The 25,264-nt window shown below is 40.6% G+C and overlaps 2 protein-coding genes across 10 annotated transcripts in view; one reads left to right on the plus strand and one right to left on the minus strand.

Annotated features, from left to right (window-relative positions):
* Positions 1-1,774: 1,774 nt before the first annotated feature.
* LOC114851176 (neuronal acetylcholine receptor subunit alpha-2-like) lies at positions 1,775-8,568 on the minus strand. Of its 3 annotated transcripts, none has more exons than XR_005897391.2 (9): positions 7,689-8,568; positions 6,527-6,678; positions 6,396-6,440; positions 6,096-6,205; positions 5,028-5,247; positions 3,656-4,158; positions 3,249-3,427; positions 3,028-3,166; positions 1,775-2,952 (listed from the first exon to the last, which is right to left on the minus strand). XR_005897391.2 is itself a non-coding variant. In XM_029142821.3 (9 exons), exons 1-9 carry the CDS (start codon positions 7,744-7,746, stop codon positions 2,827-2,829), a joined length of 1,548 nt encoding a protein of 515 aa, XP_028998654.1. In that variant the 5' UTR covers positions 7,747-8,565; the 3' UTR covers positions 1,777-2,826. The 3 variants fall into 3 exon arrangements, 2 of the variants coding, with proteins under 2 accessions (XP_028998654.1, XP_028998653.1); XM_029142821.3 differs by having other exon boundaries at positions 1,777-2,952; positions 3,028-3,427; positions 3,656-3,881; positions 3,948-4,158; positions 7,689-8,565; XM_029142820.3 differs by having other exon boundaries at positions 1,778-2,952; positions 3,028-3,427; positions 7,689-8,565.
* A 2,404-nt stretch (positions 8,569-10,972) lies between these two features.
* The window catches only part of als2b (alsin Rho guanine nucleotide exchange factor ALS2 b), a 17,562-nt gene continuing 3,270 nt past the window's right edge, over positions 10,973-25,264 (plus strand). Inside the window, exons 1-30 of one of the 7 annotated variants that reach the window (XM_029142789.3) lie at positions 10,973-11,132; positions 11,525-11,593; positions 12,327-12,475; positions 12,700-13,655; positions 13,795-14,173; positions 15,399-15,573; positions 15,706-15,802; positions 17,118-17,195; positions 17,281-17,505; positions 17,606-17,777; positions 17,865-18,054; positions 18,174-18,239; positions 18,352-18,514; positions 18,704-18,835; positions 18,948-19,076; positions 19,211-19,234; positions 21,700-21,770; positions 21,910-21,976; positions 22,080-22,282; positions 22,356-22,421; positions 22,523-22,621; positions 22,833-22,997; positions 23,206-23,317; positions 23,504-23,581; positions 23,785-23,918; positions 23,997-24,161; positions 24,306-24,423; positions 24,559-24,716; positions 24,966-25,082; positions 25,171-25,264. In XM_029142789.3, coding sequence (XP_028998622.1) covers positions 11,574-11,593; positions 12,327-12,475; positions 12,700-13,655; positions 13,795-14,173; positions 15,399-15,573; positions 15,706-15,802; positions 17,118-17,195; positions 17,281-17,505; positions 17,606-17,777; positions 17,865-18,054; positions 18,174-18,239; positions 18,352-18,514; positions 18,704-18,835; positions 18,948-19,076; positions 19,211-19,234; positions 21,700-21,770; positions 21,910-21,976; positions 22,080-22,282; positions 22,356-22,421; positions 22,523-22,621; positions 22,833-22,997; positions 23,206-23,317; positions 23,504-23,581; positions 23,785-23,918; positions 23,997-24,161; positions 24,306-24,423; positions 24,559-24,716; positions 24,966-25,082; positions 25,171-25,264 — 4,602 coding nt within the window. In that variant the 5' untranslated portion in view covers positions 10,973-11,132; positions 11,525-11,573. Of the gene's footprint in view, positions 11,133-11,524; positions 11,594-12,326; positions 12,476-12,699; positions 13,656-13,794; positions 14,174-15,398; positions 15,574-15,705; positions 15,803-17,117; positions 17,196-17,280; positions 17,506-17,605; positions 17,778-17,864; positions 18,055-18,173; positions 18,240-18,351; positions 18,515-18,703; positions 18,836-18,947; positions 19,077-19,210; positions 19,235-21,699; positions 21,771-21,909; positions 21,977-22,079; positions 22,283-22,355; positions 22,422-22,522; positions 22,622-22,832; positions 22,998-23,205; positions 23,318-23,503; positions 23,582-23,784; positions 23,919-23,996; positions 24,162-24,305; positions 24,424-24,558; positions 24,717-24,965; positions 25,083-25,170 lie in introns of those variants that run through there. The other 6 variants (XM_029142796.3, XM_029142791.3, XM_029142793.3 and 3 more) reach the window with 6 other exon arrangements.

A 25,264-nucleotide genomic window follows, 5' to 3' on the forward strand; every position in this document is an offset into this window, starting at 1 on the left:
TTGAGTAATGAGACTATTTTACTGTTTAGCAATTACCTGCACAGGCTTCCTTCAAAGCTCCAATTTTAAATTAAACAACTTCTTGTGCAGCAAATTTCAGCTGTATTAAATATTTCCACAACTTTGAGCTGTTTGTTAAGAGCAAAACTGTTTGATTACAGTATTAAGCTGTTTGATACATTTAGCTATATTACATCAAATTAGGCAAACCTTTACACACTCCCTCCCAAATCTTCAAGTTACTTTAATTTCAAATTCAACTGGTTCAGCTTCTTTTGCAAATATTCAACTTTAAAATATTCATAATTCTCTTCCGATAACTTCATCTACAGTATGCTTAAATGCTTTAGCTACTTTCAGCAATTCTTCATCAATACATTCAGCATGGAAGTATTCACTGCACATTTTCCTCTGGAAATTGTTTTATAGTTATTCTTATTTTTTTTTGTAATTTAAAAGTGAATTATCAAAATACTTATGTCTACTGTTTTATGTGTGCAGAGAAAGATTAAATGTTTTTCTCAGGCTTTTCTCTTGTTGAAATTATTGACAACAATAATTGTTATCATAAGTTTATATATAATTATCAAAAATGAAAAATTATAACAATGGCATATCGAAAACTTAACTCCTGGAATTCTAGTTAAACCTTTTTTTCTAGTTTTACTAATGTTCAGATTTAACACCCCAGCTTTTTATGCTGTAACAAACTTTATTAGTTATAGTTTCCCCATGCTAAGGCACAAAAAAAAGTAGTGCAGCATGGGTAGAGAGGTGAGTATAACCATGAGTAAAATAAAGTAAATAATGACTGGTGAAACTATGTATAAATATATAAACACATATAAACACATGCTTAAGTAATGTTAGGTATTTGTTCAGGCTCACAGTCACATTCTGGTTATGTCTTCTGATCCACCGCATGTGGTGACACGGACTTAAAATAACCATCATGACGTTGAATCAGTACAGTGGCCAAACTATGTCCAGACCCCCACTGAGCTGACATCATGCTAACCGATCATGCCTGTGCTCTGTTTGCAGCTACTGAGAACAACAAGTGTTTTTGTTGATATAAAGGCTATAATTGCAATTTTAAGCTCTTAATCTGTTCTTTCTTTCTTAGAAAAAACTGCACGCATAACAGAGCAAACTTTATTTTACAGTGAAAAGGTTTGATTAGAAGGGAAATGTGGATGGGAAGGGACCCTTACAGCAGTTTATTTCAAATGGACAATGTGCAAACAGAGGACTATAATTGTTTTTAAAAGATGAAAGTTTTAATTCACTGATGTGTAGGATTAGGTAGACAGTCTTTGCTGTGTGATGTGTTTTATAATTGATTTTGTCATGACTGTTGTCACCTGTTGGCAGTTGTAGCAATATTAAAACATTTGTGTAGTAATTACAACTGGCTCATCCCTTTTTTCATTATTCATTATTAAGAACTGTAGCTTTGACCTCATTAGGTGGACAGTGAAAGTGGAGGGTTAGTGGATGTAATAGTCACAACTCCTACAGCGCCCACTGTTGACTGAGTTCACCATGGTGGATGCATGGAATTGTGTTGTGGTTTTTCCTAGAGATAAGTGAAAGGGACTGTGTCTAAGGCCTCAAGGGATTTTCCATTTGAACTTGTTTGACTGTTCTTATGTCTCCTCTGCTGCTATTTGTCTGTCAAATTTGAGGCCTTCATTTGCTTAATAATTTTAATTTTGCCTGTATTCAAAATAACTGAAAAAGTTCTCCGTGAGATGAACTACTCACTTAACTGAATCGAATATCCTTGTAAGGACTGTGGGAGGTGTTAAGACCTGTCACAGCTGTCCTTTGGATGAGAGGTGGGGTTCACCCTGAATAAGTCAGCAGTCTTGTGATCTCAGTTTAATACAGGGTGAAGAATATGACTACAGACTATCAAGGTTTAATGCCCTTTTACGTCTGAACCTCAAGAAATGTGTCCAGAGAACATGTTTTTTAGAAGTGACGTCCATGTTAATACTGTCAGTACTACAAAAAATACACATAATACTACAACCACAATTCTGGAGAATTAACATTTTAATATAACAGTAAAGTAAGTAGTAAGTAAGTATAACTGTCTTCTTTGTTTATGCCAAGAAAACAAGCCAAAGTAACAAACTATTGGCTTCAGAGAGATAGTGATCAACACTGTTAGCAGAAAACTGTAAGCAAGCATACAGTAACAGTAACAGAGTAGTACATGTAAAAAGCATGAGTCTGTTCAACTGTAAAAACAACAATCAAAACAATATTGATTACATTACTTTAGGACCAGGTTATTACTGAACTAGAGCTAAAAATATTACTATACTTCATCAACATGTTTATAAAAAAAGGCTTTACTTATAAGTATTTAGAGAAGGCATAGTAAAGAGGACTATATGCTGTAGTATTTTATGTGAATAAAAGCTACTTGTAGTATGCAGTATAATAAGCCACTCAGCCACTGTACTGTACATAGATTTGAGATACAGTTTCTTATTCCACTCAATTCCATTCGGTGTGTGTGTCCTAGTATTTCTGGTGATTCTGAAACCCCATTTTTTGTGTGTGACTTTTATTTGTTGCTTTATAATCACAATCCTAAGATCATGCTTTGTAATTTTCTTTTTCAGTATCTTCTTTAATACTTCTGTCAGTTTATCTCTCCTCCTTTGTACATACACATACATACGCGCGCGTGCGCGCACACACACACACACACACACACACACACACACACACACACACACACACACACACACACACATATATATAATATTATTATGAAGTAATTAATCTTTACTTCTCATTACAACTCATCTAGATCATCCCAGAGAGCCAAGGAGGCAGGAAGAGCCCAACTGTCCCCAGCAGACACACGATAATGAACATCCACAGGAAAATTCGGTCTATAACCATGGCTACGTACTTCCAGTCCTCCTTAACCTAGGGAGACAGGGGCTGTCAATGTCTAAACATCTGCAAAAACAACCCCGCCAAGACAATAGAGAAACAACTTACAGAGAAATCTGCATCCTCTGTTCTCAGATGTTCTGCAATGTACATGACACCCTCCAGGGCTGATGCCACCGCAGGTGATAGAGTGTAAGCTGATGGGCTCTCCAAAGGAATGGTGTGCCAGTTCAAGAGTGTTGAGCATCTTTGGTGAAGAAGGTAACCAAGGGACTGAAGGGAAGCAGGAGATAGAGAAGAAATCTTCACCCCAATTTTGGCCAAGTTACCTGTGTTTGAGTAACGATGAAGGTCACAGTAGTGAGTTTCAGCTCTGGTGTCCAAGGAGTCAGTACAGCGGTTGTTGTGGCAACCACTGTCATCCCTGCGTCCATGGAGATCAACTTCAGACTCTTGGGTGATCAAGGTGGGTGTAATGGGGGAGATGTTGGGAGTCACGTTGTGTTGCCTGAAAAATCAAATGAATTTGAGGAAGCGTAAGGTCTTAAACATGAATTGGAACTATATAAATATAAATATATATATATATATATATATATATATATATATATATATATATATATATATATATATATATATATATATATATATATAAGCTATAAATTAAATTGAGTTTAAATCAAATTGAATTGAATAATACAACCAGGCAACATGAAAACCTTTGCTGTCGTCTTACCTGACAGGCCTGAAGCCGTGATGTGGGCGCTTCATGCACAGCCACCGTGGCACCGTAGTCAGGAATAGCCTCTGAACCCACTGGGGCAGGGCGTGAGTGGCTGAAGAGCGATGGTGCACGTTCAGCACAAACACTGTGATGACGATGGACAGCGTGACGAAAATCATGATGAACAGCAGGTACTCTCCAATCAGTGGGATGACCAGTGACGTGGAGGGGATGATCTCTGTGATGAGCAGCAGGAAGACCGTGAGCGACAGCAGCACGGAGATGCACAGAGTGATTTTCTCACCACAGTCTGACGGCAGGTAGAAAACCAGCACAGTGAGGCAGGAGATGAGGAGGCAGGGAATGATGAGGTTGATGGTGTAGAACAAGGGGAGGCGGCGGATGACAAAATAGTAAGTGATGTCAGGGTAAATCTCGTGGCAGCAGTCATACTTCTTGGTGTTGTAGGTGCCCACTGCATTGACAATTGCCCATTCTCCACTCTCCCAGTAATCCTAGAAATTAGATTTAGTGTTTTAGTAAATCTGGCAAAAGATCTGAAACAACAACTTTTTGGGTGGTCAGTGCTCCCCTGGTGCATCCCTCCACCGCCACTAATACTGCCCATCAAACGTTCTCTTCACTGAGGATTGCTGTCATTGTTGATTTCACTCCAGACATTAAGGCTCAGCTGGTTAATGAGCTGAGCCTCCATGTTTGATCATTTTGTTTCAAGCAACTTGCCTTTGTGGATAAATTAATTATTCTACTAAGCACGGGGACAGAGGCTTAATGGTTCCTATATACTTACTTACTTATTCGTTATTTTACGCAAAAATAAAAAGCACAGAATAGATACAAAAGTTGGCTAAAAAAGTAGAAGACAAAAAATCCAGAGAAGTGTAATAATGTATGTTTGTACTCTAAATGTAAACATGGAACGATTGCAAATAATTGACAACTTGTTGACATGAAATGACCAAAACAAAAAAAGGACAGGTAATCAGGCCTGTAGTTTTAGTGCAGAAGCATGGGAATTTGATTCACAAGCTACCTTTTAAGATGCAAAATTGATAATCAGACAGAATATCTTTGAGAACGTCAGCAGTTCATCTGAGAGAGCTCCTCAGGATAAATACCGTCCTTCCTCTTTTTTGCTGATGTTAAAAAACTAAAAGCATGAATTTAGTTTTACCCAGAAATCAAAGTTGCCATGCTGAGAAATGTTTTGTTAATTAAAAGTTGAGGCGAGTAGGTGTTCAGCAGGCTTCCAAATGTTTGGAAATGAACTGTACATGTAGATAACACACAAAGGTGCAGAGACTGGACGGTACAATAACTAAAATTGTAAGTGACAAAAAGGATGGAGAAAGAGCAAACACACCTTCAGGTCCACTGTGTTCTCCAAGGGCTCCAAGTCGATCTTGGCGCGATCATACGTCCAGGAGCCAAACTTCATCTTGCAGCTTTGCTGGTCGAAGGGGAAGAAGGTGACGTCGATGGAGCAGGAGGACTTATAGATGGCTGGAGGCACCCATCGGACGCGGCCTGTGTGGAACAACTGGGCCTTGGTCATGTGGGTGATGGCAAAGTCTCCATCTGCACTGGGAAACAACAAGGCAAGAAAATAATTTAAAAAAAAAGCTATTATGTTATTCATAGAAAAAGAAAGTTTCAGACTCAAATAGTGAATTAATAAACCCAGAGCTATGCCCATTTACAGTCACGATGTTTAATAATTGATCACTGAATATTAACAACACAGGATGATGCAAGTTCATTTTGCTAATGCTGAAGGAAGATACATTTTTATCTCCATCCAGACCACATTTCAGAATTCATACTTCCTTGAGCCTTGAGGAAAGGAAACTAGACTAAAGCTGTGATGCAACACCACCAGCATGATCAGGGTTATTTATTCAAAAGGATCATTTGCATCTTCCACCAAGTGATATATGGCAATGAGCAGAAATATTATTATCAAAGTGTCTGGCTCCATACTCACTGAATGACCTGCTCCTTATACACACTTATAGACACTTCAGATAAGGACATTGTTATGAATCAAGTATGTAATTGATCTCAGCAAATGATTTCCCCTCCACCTACAGAAATTCCAAATGGTCTCTTTGTGTCCTCAGCTCTGGAATGTGGTTCATAAAATGTTGCATGTTCTCAGTTTTTTCTCTGGAAAGAAACAGTTTTACAGATTGAAAATGGCTCTAATTTGCAAAAATGATGTGAAAATGTGGATAATAATTGTATGGAGGGTAAAAATGGATTTAAAAAAAAGAGAGGAGACATTTGACAACCACAACTATATTAAAACTAATAAAAACAACATCAAATGATCAAAACATTTCCAAAGTTTGCAAATAGACAACTATTAGAAAACAACAAGCAACAGTGTCATATTCCATTAATTTAAATTCCATTGTTTGTGTGTATTTACTTGTTGTACAGCACAATGTCAGGTACCCAGATGAGCTCAGACGGAACTCTGATCGACATCACGTTGTCGAAGTCAGAGGGGTTCCACTGCAACTTATAGTCTGTCCACTCCTGTGGACACACACACACACACACACACACACACACACACACACACACACACACACACACACACACACACACACACACACACACACACACACACACAGGAATGGCATGAAGCATTTTTTACTCAATGCTGACTTCCAATTTTCAGTTTTAGCTGACAAACACGCTAAAAACTAATACAAGTATATCACACCTGTTTCAGCCACACATTTGTTGTCATCATCTGATTCTTCTCATCCTAAGAACCAAAGATTCACAAAAGGTGAGGAGGTGGTTGGCTGTGGGCATAGGAAGAAAACATTGTAGCATGTACAGTGTTTGTACCACGTCTATCAACTGTGCCATTGAGAGGCCAAATTTGACGATGACCACGTCTGTGACATTGCGTGCAGGACGGGTCCACTTGCTGTAGCTTCCGAACAGGTTCCTGAAGAGCTCATCCTCAGTGTGGACATGGCTCCAGTCTTCTGCCCACACTAACGGAGAGAGGGATGAAGGACTCATCAAACATTTTCAAGCTATACTACAGGATGTACTAATTGTAATCTACTATTTTCACTTGAGAATATCTGGTTAGTTATGTTTCTATCCTGACCAATTTTAACCATTAAAATGATGTTCCAGTTAAAAGCGCTACCAGAGGCTGTTAAACAGCTACTTTGCAAATTTAGAACTAAGACTTTTCCAGCATTCACATCTGCAAACAGATTGGGTTTACCTTAAAATAACCTGTGATCTTTTATTTAAAAAGCCTTTAGATGTAGCGTAGTATCTGTGTGTGTCAGTTTCTCTTTAGGGTAATTAAAATGTGCTTCTTTCCTGGAAATGTCAGGTTTGACAGTTTAATTATGCAAGCTCATTTGAAGGGGTGGATTTTTGCTTGAATCAGCAGAATCACTGGGATGTGGATGTTGGTGTCAGTACTGTACAGGTCTAAAATCTGCATGAGGTGTCTCCCTTTTAACACATTATCAAGAAAATGTACAGTAACGGCAGTTATGTATATATATATGTATGTGTGCATATATATATATATATATATATATATATATATATATATATTTAATTATTTTATTATTATTTTGTTTATTTTTTTGCTTGTTTGCTTGCTTGTTTGTTTGACATTTTACAGTAAGTGATTTTGTCACATACTGGAAAGATTGGTCTTACCATTATATATTGCATTTTGTTCCTATAATAAAGGTAACAAGGAGCAATATAAGAAAAGTTAATATTAAAGTTAATGTTAAAATCGCATTGCATGTCAGAAATGAGCTGATGTTAAAAAGGAGCCTCGTTACACGAAGACAACGCCACACGTACAGTAACATTCTTTTTGATAAACCAATTGAGAAGGTATAAAAATGCTGCAAAACAATATTATAAAGCTAAAACAAATCACAAATCATTGTTTTTAAAGTTTCTAAGTACCAAACATCAGCGACATCAACGCTCTTCGGTCGCCTCTGTTGGAGATTTCACTCACCGGAGTTGATGAGAAGCCAGAAGCAGTAAAGCGCCGTTAAATCTCGTTTTCTCGCCATTAGAAACAACAAAAACACAGATATAGACACAGAATGTGCAGTTCGGGTTGTTTACAGTCTGCCCAGCTCTCGATCAGCAGCGTTTATCTCTGTGGCTCCGGTTCGGTCGGTTCCAGCTGTTGGTGCCTCCCATCACTGTCACTTGCTGCAGTCACGTCACGAAGGATCCGACCTCCGAAAGTCAGGATTAGAGAAATGAAGATGAATGTTTTGCTTTGCTGATCTTCAAATGTCTTAGTCATTTGTAAATACTTTCAATTACTTAGACTTGCATTAAAGTGACATACTCATACATAATATTTGTGTCATATATTGACTCCATTATACACTGCACAAAATTATAAACGCCACACTTTTGTCCTCATTTTTCATGATGTGAGACTTTTCTAGGTACTAAAAGTCTTTAGATCCTCTCAAATATTGTTTGCAAATTTATCTAAATCTGTAAAGTTGCCAACTGCACTTCTTCTTTGCCACCTTACATCAAAATGCTGATTAGGCAGCGTGATTACTGCTCAGGTGTGGCTGGGCACATTTTTACAACAGCAGAAAAATGCCAACATCTTCAACCAAGAACATTTTCATAAAGTGCAGGCTGTTCTACTACAGATATACAGTAACAAATCCATGTTGATCTATTTCAATGTAGTCTTCCTGCCTTGTAAAGCCACATCAGCCTCAGCTGGACGGTGCCTGAGAGCAAAGCAAATTTACAAGGGTTCCCACGCTGCTGGTTTAATGAGTTAAATTAAAAGAAAGTCCACACCAGCCATGTTAGGTGGTATTCACTATTTATTTAACTACTGTATTATTGATTTCATTTACATATGATTTAGTACAGTATATCATAATTATGATATAGTTTTGTAAAGTTTTGGTCTTATAGGGAGTATTTTGTACTGTACCTCATAATTTGACCTACAGTACAGTAGTAATTCATGATTGTCACACATGACCTAATACATATATATTATTATATATATTTTTTTTTCAGAACACCAAACTTCTACCTACCTATGTTATGATTTTTACTTTGGTGTTGACATTTTGAGAACTAGAGAAAAAATATAATATAGTTTATTTTCTCAAAATACTAAGAAACTCAAAATAATTCTGACCTTCTGAGACCCTGCTCTCAGTCACCAGCAGGCTGCAAACAGCACCCACAGGCCCTCTTCCTGATCTCTGGGGACTTTAACCATGCACCTCCTTCAGCTGCTCTGCCTACATACACCCATATGTGACCTGCCCCACCAGAGACAACAAAACCCTGGACTTATTCTACGCCAACACCAAAGAGGCCTACACTGCATCCTCCCTCCCACCGCTGGGCAGAGCTGACCACAACATCCTGCATCTCCTGCCTGTGTATAAACCTGTTGTACACAGGCAGCCGGTGGTGCCCCGCACAGTGAAGAGGTGGACAGCTGAGAGCGAGGAGGCTCTCAGGGACTGTTTTAACACCACTGTGTGGACGGAGCTCTGCGACCCACATGGGGAGGGCATTAACGCAATAACGGACTGCTTCACAGACTATGTTAACTTCTGCTGTGAAAACACAGTTCCCTCCAGGCGCGTTCGGTGTTTCGCCAACAACGAGCTGTGGGTCACACCTGATATTAAAGCTCTGCTAAAGGAGAAGAAGAGAGCATTTAAATCAGGGAACAGGGAGGAGCTGAGGAGGAAAACCCGTGAGGGCAAAGCAGAGGTACAGGAGGAAGATGGAGGAGCAGCTGCAGTAGAACGACGTCAGTGACGTGTGGAGAAGCCTGAAAACCATCTCTGGCTTCAAAGCTCCACACCCACAGGCTGAGGGGGACCTGAGCTGGGTCAACGACCTGAACTCACACTTCAATAGTTTGACCAAGCACCCACAGTGGAGTTATGGAGCACGCCTTAAACCTGAGCCTAAAGCTGAGGGTGGTACCGTGGCTCTGGAAGACCTCCTGCCTGGTACCAGTACCAAGGCACCGCATGCCACAGACCTCAGCAGCTTCAGACCAGTGGCCCTGACATCATATCTGATGAAGACACTGGAGAGACTGGTCCTGGGTCACCTCCGCTCTGCGGTGGGAACCTACCTGGACCCGCTGCAGTTCGCCTACCGACACGGCATAGGAGTAGACGACGCCGTCATCTTCCTCCTACATCCAGCTCTTTCTCACCTGGAGAAGCCCGGCAGCACTGTGAGGATCATGTTCTTTGACTTCTTCAATGCCTTCAACACCATTCAGCTGGTGCTTCTTAAACACAAACTGGAGGATCCACTCCATCTGATGGAGTGGATTATGGACTATCTCACAAACAGGCCTCAGTTTGTGAGATCGCTGTGGCCTGACCCACAAAGAAGAAGGAATAGCTAGGAATAAAAGGTTTCTGTTTGGTCAAAAAGCTAAAACAATGAAGTTCAGGCTGTTTGAATGAAATCATAGACATGCAAAAACTGTAATAAGAAGGCATAATGAAACGGTTCATTACAGTAACGTCAAGCTGGAATTCATTTTCTTGGCCACCAGATGTCACTAAAGATACTGTGTTTAAAAGCTTCGAGTAATGAACCCTTTTTGGATACAAGCTTGAGTGCTTCAGAAAAGCTGCACTGGGCCATCACCAGCTTTTGCTGCATATTTCAAGTGTTTTGACATAGATTGAGCCTTTTTCAATCCAAACGTATCTTTATGACATTGGAGCAGCTGTTCAGACCTGTGTGTCAACTGTTATGAAAATGTGTTGTTTCGTTGGGCGGCTGCGTCAAAGCGACCAATAAAAACTGTAATGCCTATAACTGTTAACTGAAAGCGCCTATTTGCAATCAATTAGTTTAAGGCTACATGAAAACAAAATTTTATTGGGTAAACTGGCCACAGACAGGTGTAAAGTGGATGGTAAGTACAGTATAACCAAGCAAAACATACTGGTCAAAATGTCGCAGAAATAAGCTTCTGGCCTAATCAACTTTTGGCAATGTGAAAACAGCATCTTACTGGTTAAACTGGTCTTAGACAGGAACAGACAGTGGTCAAGTGAAGTGGATGCTTATTAAGTCTGTAAATATAACCAAGCACAGCCGCATCTTGCCGTTAATCTTTGTCTCAGCTTGGGTCCTGTGTTTCTCTAGTAAAAACTTAGTAATTCTACTTCATTCTTTTAAATCGCTAAGTCAATATTTCGAATTGGGTGCTACCACTTTAAGACACGCCTCCGTTTTGTCTCCAGTCATCCTCGCTGAGTGAGTCCTCCTGCCTGTCAGACCATCTTTGACCATATTGTTAGCGGCGAGGCACTGTCAACAGTAAAGATGAGCAGCCACATTTAACGAATTAAATAACGCTTGTGTTATCTGCGTATAAGCTTGACTAGAGTTAAGAAGGGAGAAAAGGCAGCTGGTAAGAAGGTGGAACCTTTTACCTGTTACGAAATGCATTTGACCTGTTAGCTGCAGTTGCTAGCTATTAGCTACATTAGCTAGTAGGAAAACATCTACAGTACCGCCAGAGTCATATGGAACCGCATAGAGTAGCAGATGTCACATTCTAAGCTGATTTGAAATAAAATTTGTCTACCATAGGTAGATGAGTTTAATGTGGAATATTGCATTCGAAAATGAAACCAATAAATGATTTCATTTCGACATTTCCCTGCCTGATTTATATCTGCAGCTCGAATGCGGACTTTTGCACTATAACTCCGCAGAGCTTGCTTTGTTTGCACAGATAAGAGCTGCCTATTGATTGTCAGCTAATGAAACGTGTTTGATTTGTGTTGTACGTGAGAGCAGCACCCCCAGTCCTCGGCCTGATATTCTGATGGAAAAATAACCCCCACTGATGGAACCCCAGAGGGAGAGGTAGGTCTCTAAAGTTCTGCTTAAGAGGATTATACTCAGCTGTTTCTTTCTTGGTCGGCTGTATGTGATCACCATGTGACATCGCCTACGGATAGAACTGTGCTCACTTCTACTTTCACCCGCAAAATCTGTTGCTGCTTCTCCAAACTGAAAGGAGCATAAAACACAACTCTGGCTGAATGCTGAAGTCTTCCTTCTGCTTTGTCCTCCACCTACGCCTCTAATGAACTGGGTCCCACAGAGTTTCTACAGAAAATCAAATTAGCTTGTTAAAAGATCTAAAAGGCACATCAGCATCTTCTTTTTAGATTCAGGGTGTTTCACTTTCAGGTCCTAGGTTGTGCAAAAATTACTTTATAATATTTTTTCTACCTCTGGAGTGTATGTGGACAGACACAATGAATTACACCCTCTTCTTTCATTACAAATTTTCAGTCCGGTCTCTGCCGATTCAGGATTTCTCCACCGAGTGATGTCATAAAAGAAGCTGTGACATAGTCCATATACCATAGCAGTATTTTCAGAAAGGGTAGTAACACATTTCTGGATGGTCTTTAATGAACAGACAGGTACATTTTATTAGAATTGAGTGTAATATTAAAATAAGGTATTTCACGCTTCACAATGTTTATGTCCTTTGCTAAAAGTTATAGTATACTAGTTTTAAAGTTTTGCCTGTGGTATGATGACTCCTAAATCAGTGTGTGTTCATGTTTCCAAATAAACAATCTAGCAGCTCTGGGAATGATAGTGGTAAAGAGCGAGGCCTGCTCCACACCTGGAAGGGTTACTCCTGCAGTTTGACCCCAGAGAAGCTGCTCCTTCCTCGTCCAGTTCTTCAGGTTGCCCTGGGCTCACGGCATGGAGTCCTGCTGCTTGATGGTAAGACTTTAATGTTTGTTTGAATATTAATAAAATGCTTTGAACTTGTTGGGAAAACATTTACATTTATGTTTTGATTCTATACCAATAATTAATGGAAGAATGACAGTAGACCTATTTAATAGTTTGGATAAACAATACCCTCTCCATGTCATCAAGACTAATAAACAAACATTACAATAATGAACCTATTCTTTTAATCTTTTTTGTTTCTTCCATTTCAGGTGGACTGGTGTACAGCTTTGGAGACCTGCCGTGGAAGCAGAGTCAGGTACCAGAGCCTGCTCCACCAATCCTGGAGAGCACGCTCAGCGGTCAGAGGGTAATCGCTGTGGCAGCTGGGAGTTTCCACAATGGAGTAGTGACTGAAGATGGTGGTATCCATATGTGGGGGGATAATGGTATGGGACAGTGTGGGCTGTCTGGCCTCAGCACTGTCCCAAACCCAACTCCAGTGGCTGTGATGGACTCTGAGAGCGGCCCATTGAAGACAGTGCCTGTGCTGGAGCTGGCCTGTGGGGATAAACACACCCTGGCGCTGTCTGTCCAGCGGGAGGTGTGGACATGGGGCAGCGGGTGCCAGCTGGGTGTTAACTCACCTGTCTTTCCAGTATGGAAGCCACAAAGGGTTGAGCACCTGGCAGGGAGGTACGTTCTCCAAGTCACTTGTGGGGCTTCTCACAGCCTGGCTCTGGTGCGTTGCCTAGGTCCACAGGATGTCCACAGGCCTCCTGTGGACAAATGCAGGCAGTGTAATCAGCTGCTGTACACTATGACAGACAAAGAGGACCACGTCATCATCTCTGACAGTCACTATTGCCCATTGGGTGTAGAACCAACGGAGGATGAGGGCAGACTGGAGGCACCTACTCCCAATGCAGGACTCAAAGCATCTCCATCAGAGCCGGTCCTTCCCTCACATACCTCCAAGTTAAAATCTGATTTCCCTGCACTTCCTAAAAGTGAGGACCCCACACTCATGCAAGACACGGATAAAGGGGAATCAGCTTTAACTAGCGTCCCTCTGGCATCGAACACCTCAGCTGAGTCTAAAGATGGTACTGTTGTTAAAAGTTCTCTGTATCCAGATGAACAGGCTGTTAAAGATTACCTCAAGAAACTGTCTGACAACACACAAGAAGAAGCAAATATAACTGTTGATGGGCTTCACAAGATACTGGTGAGATTATTTTATTTATATTTTGTTATAACCCTGTAATATGATAAAATCTCCATGTCAAACATCTCTGGGATATACTTTAAAATTGATAAAAGCCAGGCATCATTTTGACATTTACCCTGCTGTGCTTCTTTTCCAGCCCTCATCAGAAAACCTCCCCTCCACCTCCAGCTCCACACTTAACAACTTGGTGGCCTCCTGTGCCTCAGCAGTGGGTGAGCGTGTTGCCTCCACCTATGAGGCCCTATCACTCAAAAAGATGATGAACCTTTACCTGCCGTCAGGAGGATTAAAGTCGGGGGGAGCGGTAGGACTTCTAGGAACTGCTCCTGGAGTGGGCGATAATGCCACTGAGCACGTCCGCCAGGAGGACTCCATGCACGGGAAGAAAAGCTCCAGCACAGGCGACATCCGTGAGGAGGAGGGGGAAGGTGTGCGGCGCCGCCGCTCACTGCCTGGACTCCTCTCACAGGGTAGATACGCTGTTCACCTCTTATCCTCCTCCTATACCCTGCTGCGTAAGTACGCCTTACGCATGTTCAGGTCCACAGCTGCCTGTGTTTGCTTAGGCTTCAATCACTGCACATGCTTCTTGTTGTAGCTTTGTATAATTTCGGTCTCTTGATGTTTCGCCTTGGTATTTATTGTAAGTATTCCTTTTGATAATAATAAATTGTCTCCAGTGAAGCAGTCAGAGGTGGCAGGTGAAAGTGCTGTCTTTAAATCTGACACCTTCTATCTACTGACAGTCCTTTTCAGTGATTATTATATTGTTGGACTCGGAAGGCTTTAATAGACCCATGTAAGAGTTTTTACAATAGGTATTATTAGGAGAGACACTCATCATCATACCTCTCATTCTTTTATGGGCACCCTAGGAAACTTGAGTTTAATTTCATCATGTTGTTCTGATCTGACGTCTTGTATATTATAAAAATGAAAGGTTTAAGGACTACACAATCAAAAGAAATCAGGAGGGGAATTGTGAAAACCCAAATCCTTAAATCTAGTACAGTGTCACATTGGATAATGAAGTTCAGGTATTTAAAACCGGTTCTAAAATTTCTCCAACAACGTGAATTACTCCAGCTGTAGCTGTAATCAACATCAGTTTTCACACAATGGCTGCACAGTATTGCTTGTTCAGTGTCACTGGACTGTGTCTGTTTTCTTTGGGAGACCAGAAGGCTCTGCTGGAGGCCATGGACTTGTGTGCGCAATTAGTTTCCATCATTCAATTATTTTCCAGTATTGGAACAGAACAGGCTGTTCTTTTTTCCTGTAGACAACCCTGAAAATCATAAACTCAAAGTAAAGCAGTTATAATTAATCCATCAGTTAGATTTGTTGTACCATCTGTAACATGACATAGATCTCCTGTTCTAACTTTTTCACTCTTATTGTCAGTGGCTGCTCTTTCTGCTACCTGCAGGCTTTTCATCATCATTTGTCTGCTGTTTGACCGCATATATTTGACCTGTGTTCTGAACTTTGCTTATTTGTACAGGCATTGTTGATTGTGATAGCATTTATTGATGTGGTGTGTTGAACTTTGAGATACTTTAGATTTAGACATTTACTTTATTAACTTATATTAAATTATATAATTTAATTATATATTTGTACTTTCTTTTGTAACAATTTACAAAAATGTGGTATCTTGCAGTACTCTACCTTTTTATTAGCTTATTTCTTGTTCAGGGGCTTTCTAAAAAGGAATTCAGGATTTTTTTTCTTCAATAGTATCTCCCCGGCTGCTGAAGAAAGTGGGGCGTGTTAGAATGCCCTCTTTCGCTCTCACTCCACTAGAAGGGGGGGTCCCAGAGACCCAGGAAGTGCTCCCAACCCTGCAGACGGAGGTGTGGAGCTGGGGCTATGGTGAGCATGGACAGCTGGGCCATGGAGACAGCCAGGCCAGGTAACCCATGCTATATACAGTGTATAATTAAGATGTAGTTATTTATTAAATGTTATTCTAAAACATATTGTATACCAGCTGTGAAATAGAAGTTTATTGTTTCGAAAACTTTATGATGCTATCTATTTGCAGATCACAACCTCTGTGCATCAAGTGTCTGAACAACAAGGAGGTGGTTCGGGTGGCAGCAGGTGCTCATCATTCCCTCGCACTAACTGCTCAGTCTCAGGTGAGTGTGTAATTTGCACACGCCGGTGTTTAATGTGTCCTCACTGCTGTGTTACTGCTCTGCTCCATTTGGCTTCTCTCCTCATGATGTCCTCCTGCGTCCTCAGGGGTGCGTTTCCCTGCGTTTTACCCCCCCCCCCCCTGTCTAATTGACCATGGCAATATGCAAGTCTGACTCCCTTTAAAAATCTGAATTTTTCCAAAATGCATTGTCACAGATTCAGTGAGTATTCTAACCTACAATAACGTATTTTATGGGAAAACGCCAACTGAGATCTGAAATCTTCTGATTATGTCAGCCTTCCTGTGTTCCTCGATTTGAGGCACGGCCTAATATTAAGGGGTGATGGTGGGTCTCGAAGCAAGACCAGTTGAGAACCACTGCTCTAAACCATCTGTAATAATCTAGAAGCTTTAACAAAAGTAATATTTAAAGCCTAGTCCTAAGAGTGGAGAGGGTACCAGCTTCTTGGACCTGAGCAGGCAGCTGGTTCCACAGGAGAGGAGCTTGGTAGCTAAAGGCTCTTGCCTCCCATTCTACGCTCAGGAACTCTGTGAAGCACAAGGGTCTGAGTCAGGGAGCCATTGTAAAGAAGCTAATCTCCTTAAGTCTAGTCAGACTCTGGCTGTAACATTTTGATCTACTGTAACTGGAGACTTAGAGTTTTTGGAACAAACAATACAGTAGAGTGTTCAGTGTCACTCGGAGAAAGGACGCTCCTAATTTTAGCAATACTCTTAAAATGGAAAGAAACTCTTCTAGCAATTTCTTTAATATAGAGTGCAAATATGATCTTGGTCAAAATGGCATCAAGGTTTCTCACAGCACACCCTGAAGCTAACATTATGGCATCTGTTACTGTATGTATTCACACTTATACTTGGGCATGAGCTTCATGTAAGATTGGATTTTGCACTCTGGCCCCATTTAAAACCATGAGCACTGGAGTCAATGATCAGAGTGGGTGCTTCAGCAGGTGAGTCACTGAGTGAGTTTGAAACTTGAAGCAGCTGGTGGTGAACTGTGGGTACGTGCCTACAACTATGATTAGATAGACGTTGACCAGATAACTATGTAGACCAGAAGTTTAATGAAAAAAGGCGCTTGTGGTCGCTAACAGAAAACAGTAATGATAAAATGATAAAAGTGGAGAAGTATACTGTAGAAACAACAGCGATAAACCTCTGTAACAAATATTCACGCAATACACTTACCCTTAGAAGGATGGGACTTTTCTGTTCATTTGCCAAAGTTATAGATTTTATCCACCTGGCTAGAGCTACTATGTCTGTAACTGTGTGTTTTTGTACTCCAGGTGTTTTCATGGGGCAGTAACTTGTCTGGTCAGCTTGGACACATGGAGTCACCCAGCACCATTCCCCGCCTTGCCAAGGTGTTGACACCGCCTTTATATAACCACACTCACACATATACAAGTTCTTGAGATGAAGTATTTTATCAGTTGTCCTTTCTTCCAGCTGTCAGAGGGCATCCGGGTGTGGGACGTGAGCGCTGGAGAGAGACACACCCTCCTGCTTGCAGATGGAGACTGCATCCAGCCCATCATCTATTACAGTGGGCAGCAGGTGAAAGATGGGGATAAATACATCAGGGAGCTGGTTCAACAGGAAGAAAGCGAGGAAAAAGAGGAATGGGGAGTGGGCTACACACCCCAGCCTGTACTATTACCCTTCTGCATGAATGTAAGGCCAAAACAACTGGGTGGGGACACTCAGACATGCAAGATCTGGGCTTTTACTTCTTGAAAGTCACACAACTTATGTTGTTGTTGTCCTGTGTCAGCTGGGCTATGTGAGCAGTGTGTGTGCAGGTGGCCAGCGGTGTATGGCTCTCTCAGACAAGAATGTGATGGGATTCATCGCCAGTCTTCATGAGCTGGCAGCAGCTGAGAGGAAGTTCTACTGCAAGTTGTGTGATATTAAGACACAGATAATTCGCCCCCTGCTGGAACTCGGTAAGACTGAGAAAACAATGTCAGGAGCAAAGGGGATCAAACTGTGTAAGTGAAGACGTATAAATCATTTTGGCTTTCCTTATTTAGACTCATTGAGCTTGGCCCTCGGCCAGGTGACCCTTGGGCTCCTGCAGACATTGGCGAGCAGATTCAGCCACTTGTGTCACCTGACAGGGCAGCATGCCACCAGTCTTACTGTCAATCTGCGACGTGTCCGTGATGTTAAAGGTCTGGTTGTCCTGGAGCATGCTGGAATCTTCCTTGACTCCTATCAGGAGTATGTTTCCACCACTATAAGCACACATGGTTCATATATATGATGATTATTATTATTAGCGTAGCAAAGTGATTCTGTGGTTTGGTTTATAACAGCACTATGCATTTAATTTTTGGAAGGTACAGCAATTCTTTGGGCAACTTCCAGGTGATGGGAGGTTTCCAGGCCCTCACCAAGCCCTCACTGTGAGTTTACACACACACAAACACAAAACATGATTGTATCATCATTCTTTATAAAAAAAACTTTTATATTCAGAAATAATTGTTAATATTTATTTGTAAATATTTTTTAAAGAGATTCCTTTGGAAAGAGTCTTGAGTTGCTGCAAAGGCTTACAGAATGCAATGACGAGAACCCCTCCATGACCAACCTCCTGGTAGCACTGTTCTACTTCCCAATCAGCCATCTTAATAAGTACAACAGGCTGCTGCTGAAACTGGGCACCTGCTTTGAAGTGGTAAGAGAAACAATTTGATGGAAGATACAAAATAGAAAAAATATCCACTCAAGCTTTTTATTAAGATGTAGGTTATGTGAAAACTTCAGAGACAAGACAGCTAAATCACAATCACTATTTAAATTTTATTGGCCGAAATATTAGAATTTGTTTTCTGAACAGTGTGTTTCACTGGTCTTGTGTTTCCAGAGCTCTAGTGATTACCAGAAACTGCAAGACAGCTGCTCCAAGTTTGAAGCTTTAGATCTTCAGCTGAAAAGAAAAAGGAAAGAAGCCGAGTACACGCTGCACTTCTGGAAAAGCTTCCCTGGCAAAATGACGGTAAACTCAGTAATAAGAGTGTTAACTTTTTTATTGATCCATGTAGAGTAAATGCCTTTTAGTTATGTCAAGGTGACACATCCTTTATGTCCAAACGTCACTGTGTTGTCAGGACTCCCTGAGGAAGCCACACCGCCGTCTGATCTGCGAGAGCAGCAACAAAGCGCTCACCCTGCAGAATGCTGGGAGGTTCTCTGTCAACTGGTTCATCCTGTTCAATGACGCACTGGTCCATGCACAGGTCAGCTGTATACACATACCCTACATTCAGCTAGTTCTATAGCTCTTACAATTTAGTTTAAAGCCGGGCATGTGTCAGACAGCAAAACCTGGTGTGTTTCAAGCATTTGTGTGTGCTTGCCTCCGTGCTGTCAGGGCGTGGCACCTTGTAAGAATCTTGTAAGTATGCAGCGAGCAGTGGATATCTACACAGTGACCCTGACTATTTCCCCGTCTCACTCCTCTTCTTCCTCATTGTGTGCAAACGTGAAAGGCTCAGTGTCATAAATTACATTTAATAATAATGTGTGGTAGTTTGTCTCTTGCTTTGTTTGACATTAACACACATTCTATTCAGTGATACTTAGCCATTCACTCTCTGTTCGCCCTCTTTGAGCGACTGCTTTGGAGCATGAGCTGACTATAACCAAGGCTCAGTCCCTGATAAATTCCTTTTATTATCAAACTAGCACTGGCAATTTAAAATAAAAAAACAAATGTTTGCTATCTTCTTTATAGTAGTCCTTTGATTAAGTGTTGGATAATGTACAGTATAAAAACAACTCTACATTTGAATACTATAAAGCCAACAGTTTCTGGTTCACTTCTTCAAAGCAGTTTCTTTTTCTCTTTTCCGTTTATTTCCATTATTGCCTCAATTTCTCTTATATTTCTGTCCATAGTTGTCATGCACCTTTCTGTTCCTTTACTTCATGTGTAGCTTGACCCTTGACCCACTATTGTTTTGTCAGTGTTCAAAAAGACAGGAATGTCAGTATGGTCTGTTCTCTTGAAAAATGTTCTGCTCTGTTGGTGAAATTTAGGCCTGTGTATTGTGACTGCAGCTGCTGCTAATATAATAAAAATAATATAATATAAATAATATATTTAATCAGTAACTCAGTAGTTGCAAGCATAGGCTTGTTCTCAGCATCCTGTTATGTGAACCTACTGTAAATAGGAAGCAGAGTGGTACGAAGAAAGCATGTTGTGACAAACAATTGACAAGCGTGTTGTCTTGCACGACTAATTCTGGTGTCCTTTAGGTTAATCGTAAGCAACATGCAATGGTCTTGCATGTTTCTGCAGGGTTAGAATTAGGTTGATGAAATTGAACCTATTTATTGTAGCAGTGCTCTCAGGCTGGAATTGCTGACTAAAACTTATAGCAATCCTGTTAAATTTAAAGAAGATTTCTTAAAATCTCAAAATCTCAACCTTTTTTAATTATACAACTGTAAGGTTTAACATAAAAACTTTACATTATGGAGCTAAACTATATTAAAGAATTACACAATTACAATATACCAATATGCGTCTGTCAAAGTATTAACATTATTAATATAAAGATGAATGTATAAAAAAAATAAAGTACCAATTTTACTCTTACTCAAGGGCTCTTCAACTGCAGGAACTATAACCTAGAATTTACCATAGACCATAGTTATGGCTTATAGCTATGGTTAAAACCATAGTTTTCAGTTGGAGTCAAAGAAATTGCCAAAATAATTACACCAGAACCTTTATTAATGTGTGGTATTGTTTGTAGAATTATTGGAGTCATGTCTTTTAAAGCAGAGGTCCCCAACCATTATTGCGCCACAGACCGATTAATGTCACACAATATTTTAATTTGTGTCAGAAATATACAATAATGTAAGATTATACAACCAGCTTAAAAACTAATAAAAACCTATTGGCAGCGACCCTGTAACATTGTGTAAAATGTAGAATGCTTAGTCTCCAAGTGGCAAAGAAGCTTGAAGGCTTCATTGCCTTGTTAGCGCCAGTCACTGTGGAAGTTTATCAAAAGAAGACACTTCTACACAATCAGAAAATGAAGTGTAAATGATTACGTTTTTATTTAGACTTTTAATTAAACTTTTAATTAAAGTGGGTATTGAATTGACACCTTGTAATACTGACTTGGCATTTGTAAAATGCATTTTGAAATTGAACAATAATATTCCAAAATGAATTACCAATTGACAAATGCATTGCCATTTGAATTTTGAGTCTGATAAACTTCTAGAGGTCGCTGCATAGTATTGCGACAGGTTGTTCTCACACACCAAACCGCTCTGCATAAGTCTGTTTCCAGTAGAACTCCCGGTATTATGTGTTAAAGGCAGCTTTTGTTTTCTTTTTAGTCGTAGGCTTTTCTGCTGTCTCCACTGGCTCTTTTATGCAGTTGAAAGATACCAAAGATGTTTGCTAGCTTGGGGGGTTTAATTTGGCGGTAATTTATTATGTCTTACCGGCCGGAGCGGCCCTTTACTAAGGTAGCGGATGTAGGTAAGACATGTGACCAAGGCAAGCGTCTGGACATGCATCAAGTGGAGAGATTCTTGGTATTTTCCAAAATAAGACATTGTTCCGATTCACATAATAAATGAATCGGAAATAATCTAAGTCATTGTACGTATTCTTTGCGGCCTGATACCATTTGACCCATGGAGCAATACCGGTCCGTGGCCCAGGGGTTGGGATCACTGTTTTAAAGTATATAGTTTCATGTTTGTGTTTAAGGTTCATGCACACTTTGTATGTAGAGTATGTTGTGTGTGTTTAGTAACATGTTTTTCCCCCATTTCTACACACTCATATTTTTCCTTGCTGTCTTCTCTGTTCTTTCTGCCCTTCAGTTCTCCACCCATCACGTCTTCCGTTTGGCTACCCTGTGGGTTGAGCCAGTCCCAGAGGAGAGCACTGGCATGTGGGTCTTTGCAATTATATTCAATACTGAAAAACCTACTTTTTTTATATTTTGAATTTATAGTTTTATACTGTACCTCACTTTGTCTACCATAGAAATTGAGTAATAAAAGGATAAAATCACACACTTTTTTTTGTAGACATGGCTTAAAGGTGATCACACCAGAAGAGACATTCACCCTGCTGGCCTCCTCTCCTATGGAGAAGGTAGATGAGAATTTAGTTATACACCTAAAACTACATTTTGCTTTGATATAACTTACTGGTGAACTGGGTTGCATCTTAAAAGCATTTGTATTTATGTTCCCAGTCTAAGTGGCTTCAATTCATCAACCAGGCAGTGGGCCAGGCTTTAAATGGAACCGGTCAGGACACTGTGCCTCTCAGCTCAGGTTTGGCTCAAAAATTAGAGCCTCCAAATTCCAGGACAGCCTCCTACACCTTTTATAAAGAGGGACGTCTAAAAGAGGCAACATATGAAGGCCACTGGCTCACTGGAAAGCCCCATGGCAGGTTGGACACAAACAATGAGAATTTTTGGTACATTTTTTAAAACTTCAATATTGATATAGATTGTGATTATTAGGGGAGTGTTGAAATGGCCAGATGGTAGAAAATACACAGGGGAGTTCAAGAATGGACTGGAGGACGGGTTAGTGCTGAAAATAAAAAATAAAAAAACTGCTAAAATGCTGTGTCTTGTTTACTAAAACCTGTGTAATAAAGTATAGAAATCTTCTTTTCATTTTTCAGCTTTGGTGAATTTGTTGCTCCCAATAAGACACCGAACATAAATGATTCATATCAAGGACATTGGAAGGATGGCAAGATGCACGGCCTAGGGAAATACAGGTTAGTGACAAGGAAATCATTTAGATCGTAATTATGGAGTTATGCAACAGTAAATATCTATTGAGTTCTTTGTCTTCTGTGGTCCATAAAAACAAAACTGCATGAAATGGGTAAACCACGAGTGTCAAAGTAGGCTTATAGTCTGGAAATTGTGGAACATAATAATTGATATATAACTGATACAAAGGACCTTATCTTCATCTGCCTGTAGGTATGCCAGTGGGGAAGTTTATGATGGATCGTTTCAGGACGGCATGCGTCACGGCCATGGCATGCTACGTAGCGGCAAACTCAACACCTCCTCTCCCAGTGTTTTCATTGGTCAGTGGCTACAGGACAAGAAGACCGGCTACGGAGTCTTTGACGATATCGTAAAGTATGTTTACTGCCATAATTTGTTGCACATAAATGTATGTACTGTATGTGTCAGCTTCATGTAGCAGCAGCAATGTGACTAAATTAAGAAAATTATGAATATGATTCTACTTGATAACAAATTAGTTTGGTCAAGTCATATTCATATTAGGTAAACATTTAGAATCACCCTTTATGTTTCAGTGAGTTTTGTTATGTTTCCTGTCCAGAGGGGAGAAGTACATGGGCATGTGGCAGGACCACATACGCCAAGGCACTGGCGTTGTCGTCACTCAGTTTGGCCTTTACTATGAAGGAGCCTTTAAAGACAATAAGATGATGGTGAGAAATGATCACTCAAGTCTCTGAATTCAGTCAGTATTAAGATGACGATATAGAAGAGAGAGTTGTCTGTGAAAGCACTTATCTGAATGAGACAGACAAACTTTTTTTTGGATATTAATATCATCTTTAGTCTTTTTGTCCCAGCATCCAAGAGACTGATAGAAGATATTTTCTTTTTCTAAGGGTACTGGAATCCTACTCTCTGAGGATGATACAACTTATGAAGGAGAGTTTTCTGATGACTGGACCCTCAATGGAAAGGTGAACACCTAAACCCACTTGTTTAGAGCTGTAGGAGTGATTTGTATTGTGTTTTATATAAGTGTGAGATGGTAAATCTAAAGCTGGTCAAAGAAGTTCCACTAATGTTCTTAGAAATAGACTTTGTGATGCAGTAACAATGGAAAATAGTCCACCATATTAGGCATTAACAGTAGAAACTTCTGTTTCTTCTTTTCTCTTAGGGTGTGCTGACTATGGCGAATGGTGACTACCTGGAGGGCTCTTTCAATGGCGAGTGGGGCTCTGGCCTTAAAGTGACTGGCTCTTACTTCAAGCCACATCTGTTTGATACTGACAAAGAAAAGACCCAAACTGTGTAAGCTGGCAGAGAGTGTGTTTAATGATATTGTTGTACTTAATAATATGTACATTATATATGTATGTCCTGTGGCAGAAAGCTGGGGCGTTTATGTGTATGCGCGGAGGACAAGTGGCAGGCTGTGTTTGAGGAGTGTTGGAGGCAGCTAGGTTGCGAGGAGCCAGGCCGAGGAGAGAACTGGAAAGCCTGGCAGAACATTGCTGTAGCCCTCACCAGCAGCCGGCCACACACTCATGACAGGTACTGTATTCTAGCATGTTTAGTGTGAGTTGTCAGGCTTATCTCAGATTCTTCTTGCCAACCAGTAAAAGTACGGTAATTAAACTAAACCAACTAATTACATGATGTATGTAAGATTTTTTTTTTCTTTTGCTTGTGTACCAGTCCTGAGATGTTGTCTCGAAGTAACAATAAAACCCTCAAAAGTCTTGAGGTGATCCCGCTACACACAGGATCAATCACAATGGAACGATATAACACCATTCGCCTCTACCTCATCAAGGTGAGCACCCACACCACTCCTCACTTCACTTCATTTATTAATTTTTTTAGGTATTCATAACTTTGAGATGACTCAAACTATGTAAGAGGTGTAAAGTCCTTTGTAAGTTTTGATCCATATGTTGCCTTCCTTCAGGCATGTGACACCTCTCTCCACCCTCTGGGTCGGCTGCTGGAGACCTTGGTGGCAGTCTACAGGATGACCTACGTAGGCGTTGGAGCCAATCGTCGCCTCCTGCATCAGGCTGTCACAGAGATTAAGTCTTATCTTTGTCGCATCTTTCAAATAGTCAGGTAGGGCACTTTTACTGTATTTAACTGCATTACAGCTGTCATCGTAATCTAATTCAAACAAAGAAACTTTATTTATCCCAGAGGGGCAATTTAAAGCAGGTCACGTGAGCAGCATCAGCATCAGTTGTATAACCATTAAAAATTGTATGTTATTAAATTAAATAATAAATCTCTAGTAAATACTTATCTTTCTGTTGTTCTTGGGTATGTCTGTGTGTGTGCTGATCCTAAAATTTAAATGCTCTGCAGGTTTTTATTCCCAGACTTGCCTGAAGAGGACGGTGTAATTCCAGAGTTGACCTCCAGCCTTCAGGACAACAGGGAGCCAGACTCAACTGATATCTCACCAGACTCACCAAAACCAGCGTGAACACCTTGTTACTTTCTCTGGAAATTCATTTTGCTGATCACAGATCAATGTCACTGAGCTGCTCTATGTGTCATTTCTCATCAGCCGGGTTGTGAGCAGCTCAGGCCTGCTGCTTCCTGTCCTGCTGCCCCGTCTCTACCCCCCACTGTTCACCCTCTATGCTTTGGACAAGGAGAAA

The sequence above is a fragment of the Betta splendens genome, chromosome 2 (genome assembly GCF_900634795.4).
Source record: "Betta splendens chromosome 2, fBetSpl5.4, whole genome shotgun sequence".
Lineage (NCBI taxonomy): Eukaryota > Metazoa > Chordata > Actinopteri > Anabantiformes > Osphronemidae > Betta > Betta splendens.

Excerpts from the sequence above, each read along its gene's own strand:
- LOC114851176 (XM_029142820.3), bottom strand. The coding sequence starts at position 7,746 with ATGGCGAGAAAACGAGATTTAACGGCGCTTTACTGCTTCTGGCTTCTC. Across the intron at positions 6,441-6,526 it reads TGGCACAGTTGATAGACGTG|GATGAGAAGAATCAGATGAT; the intron begins GTACAAACACTG and ends TTTGGTTCTTAG. Across the intron at positions 5,248-6,095 it reads GACATTGTGCTGTACAACAA|TGCAGATGGAGACTTTGCCA; the intron begins GTAAATACACAC and ends GTTGTTTCCCAG.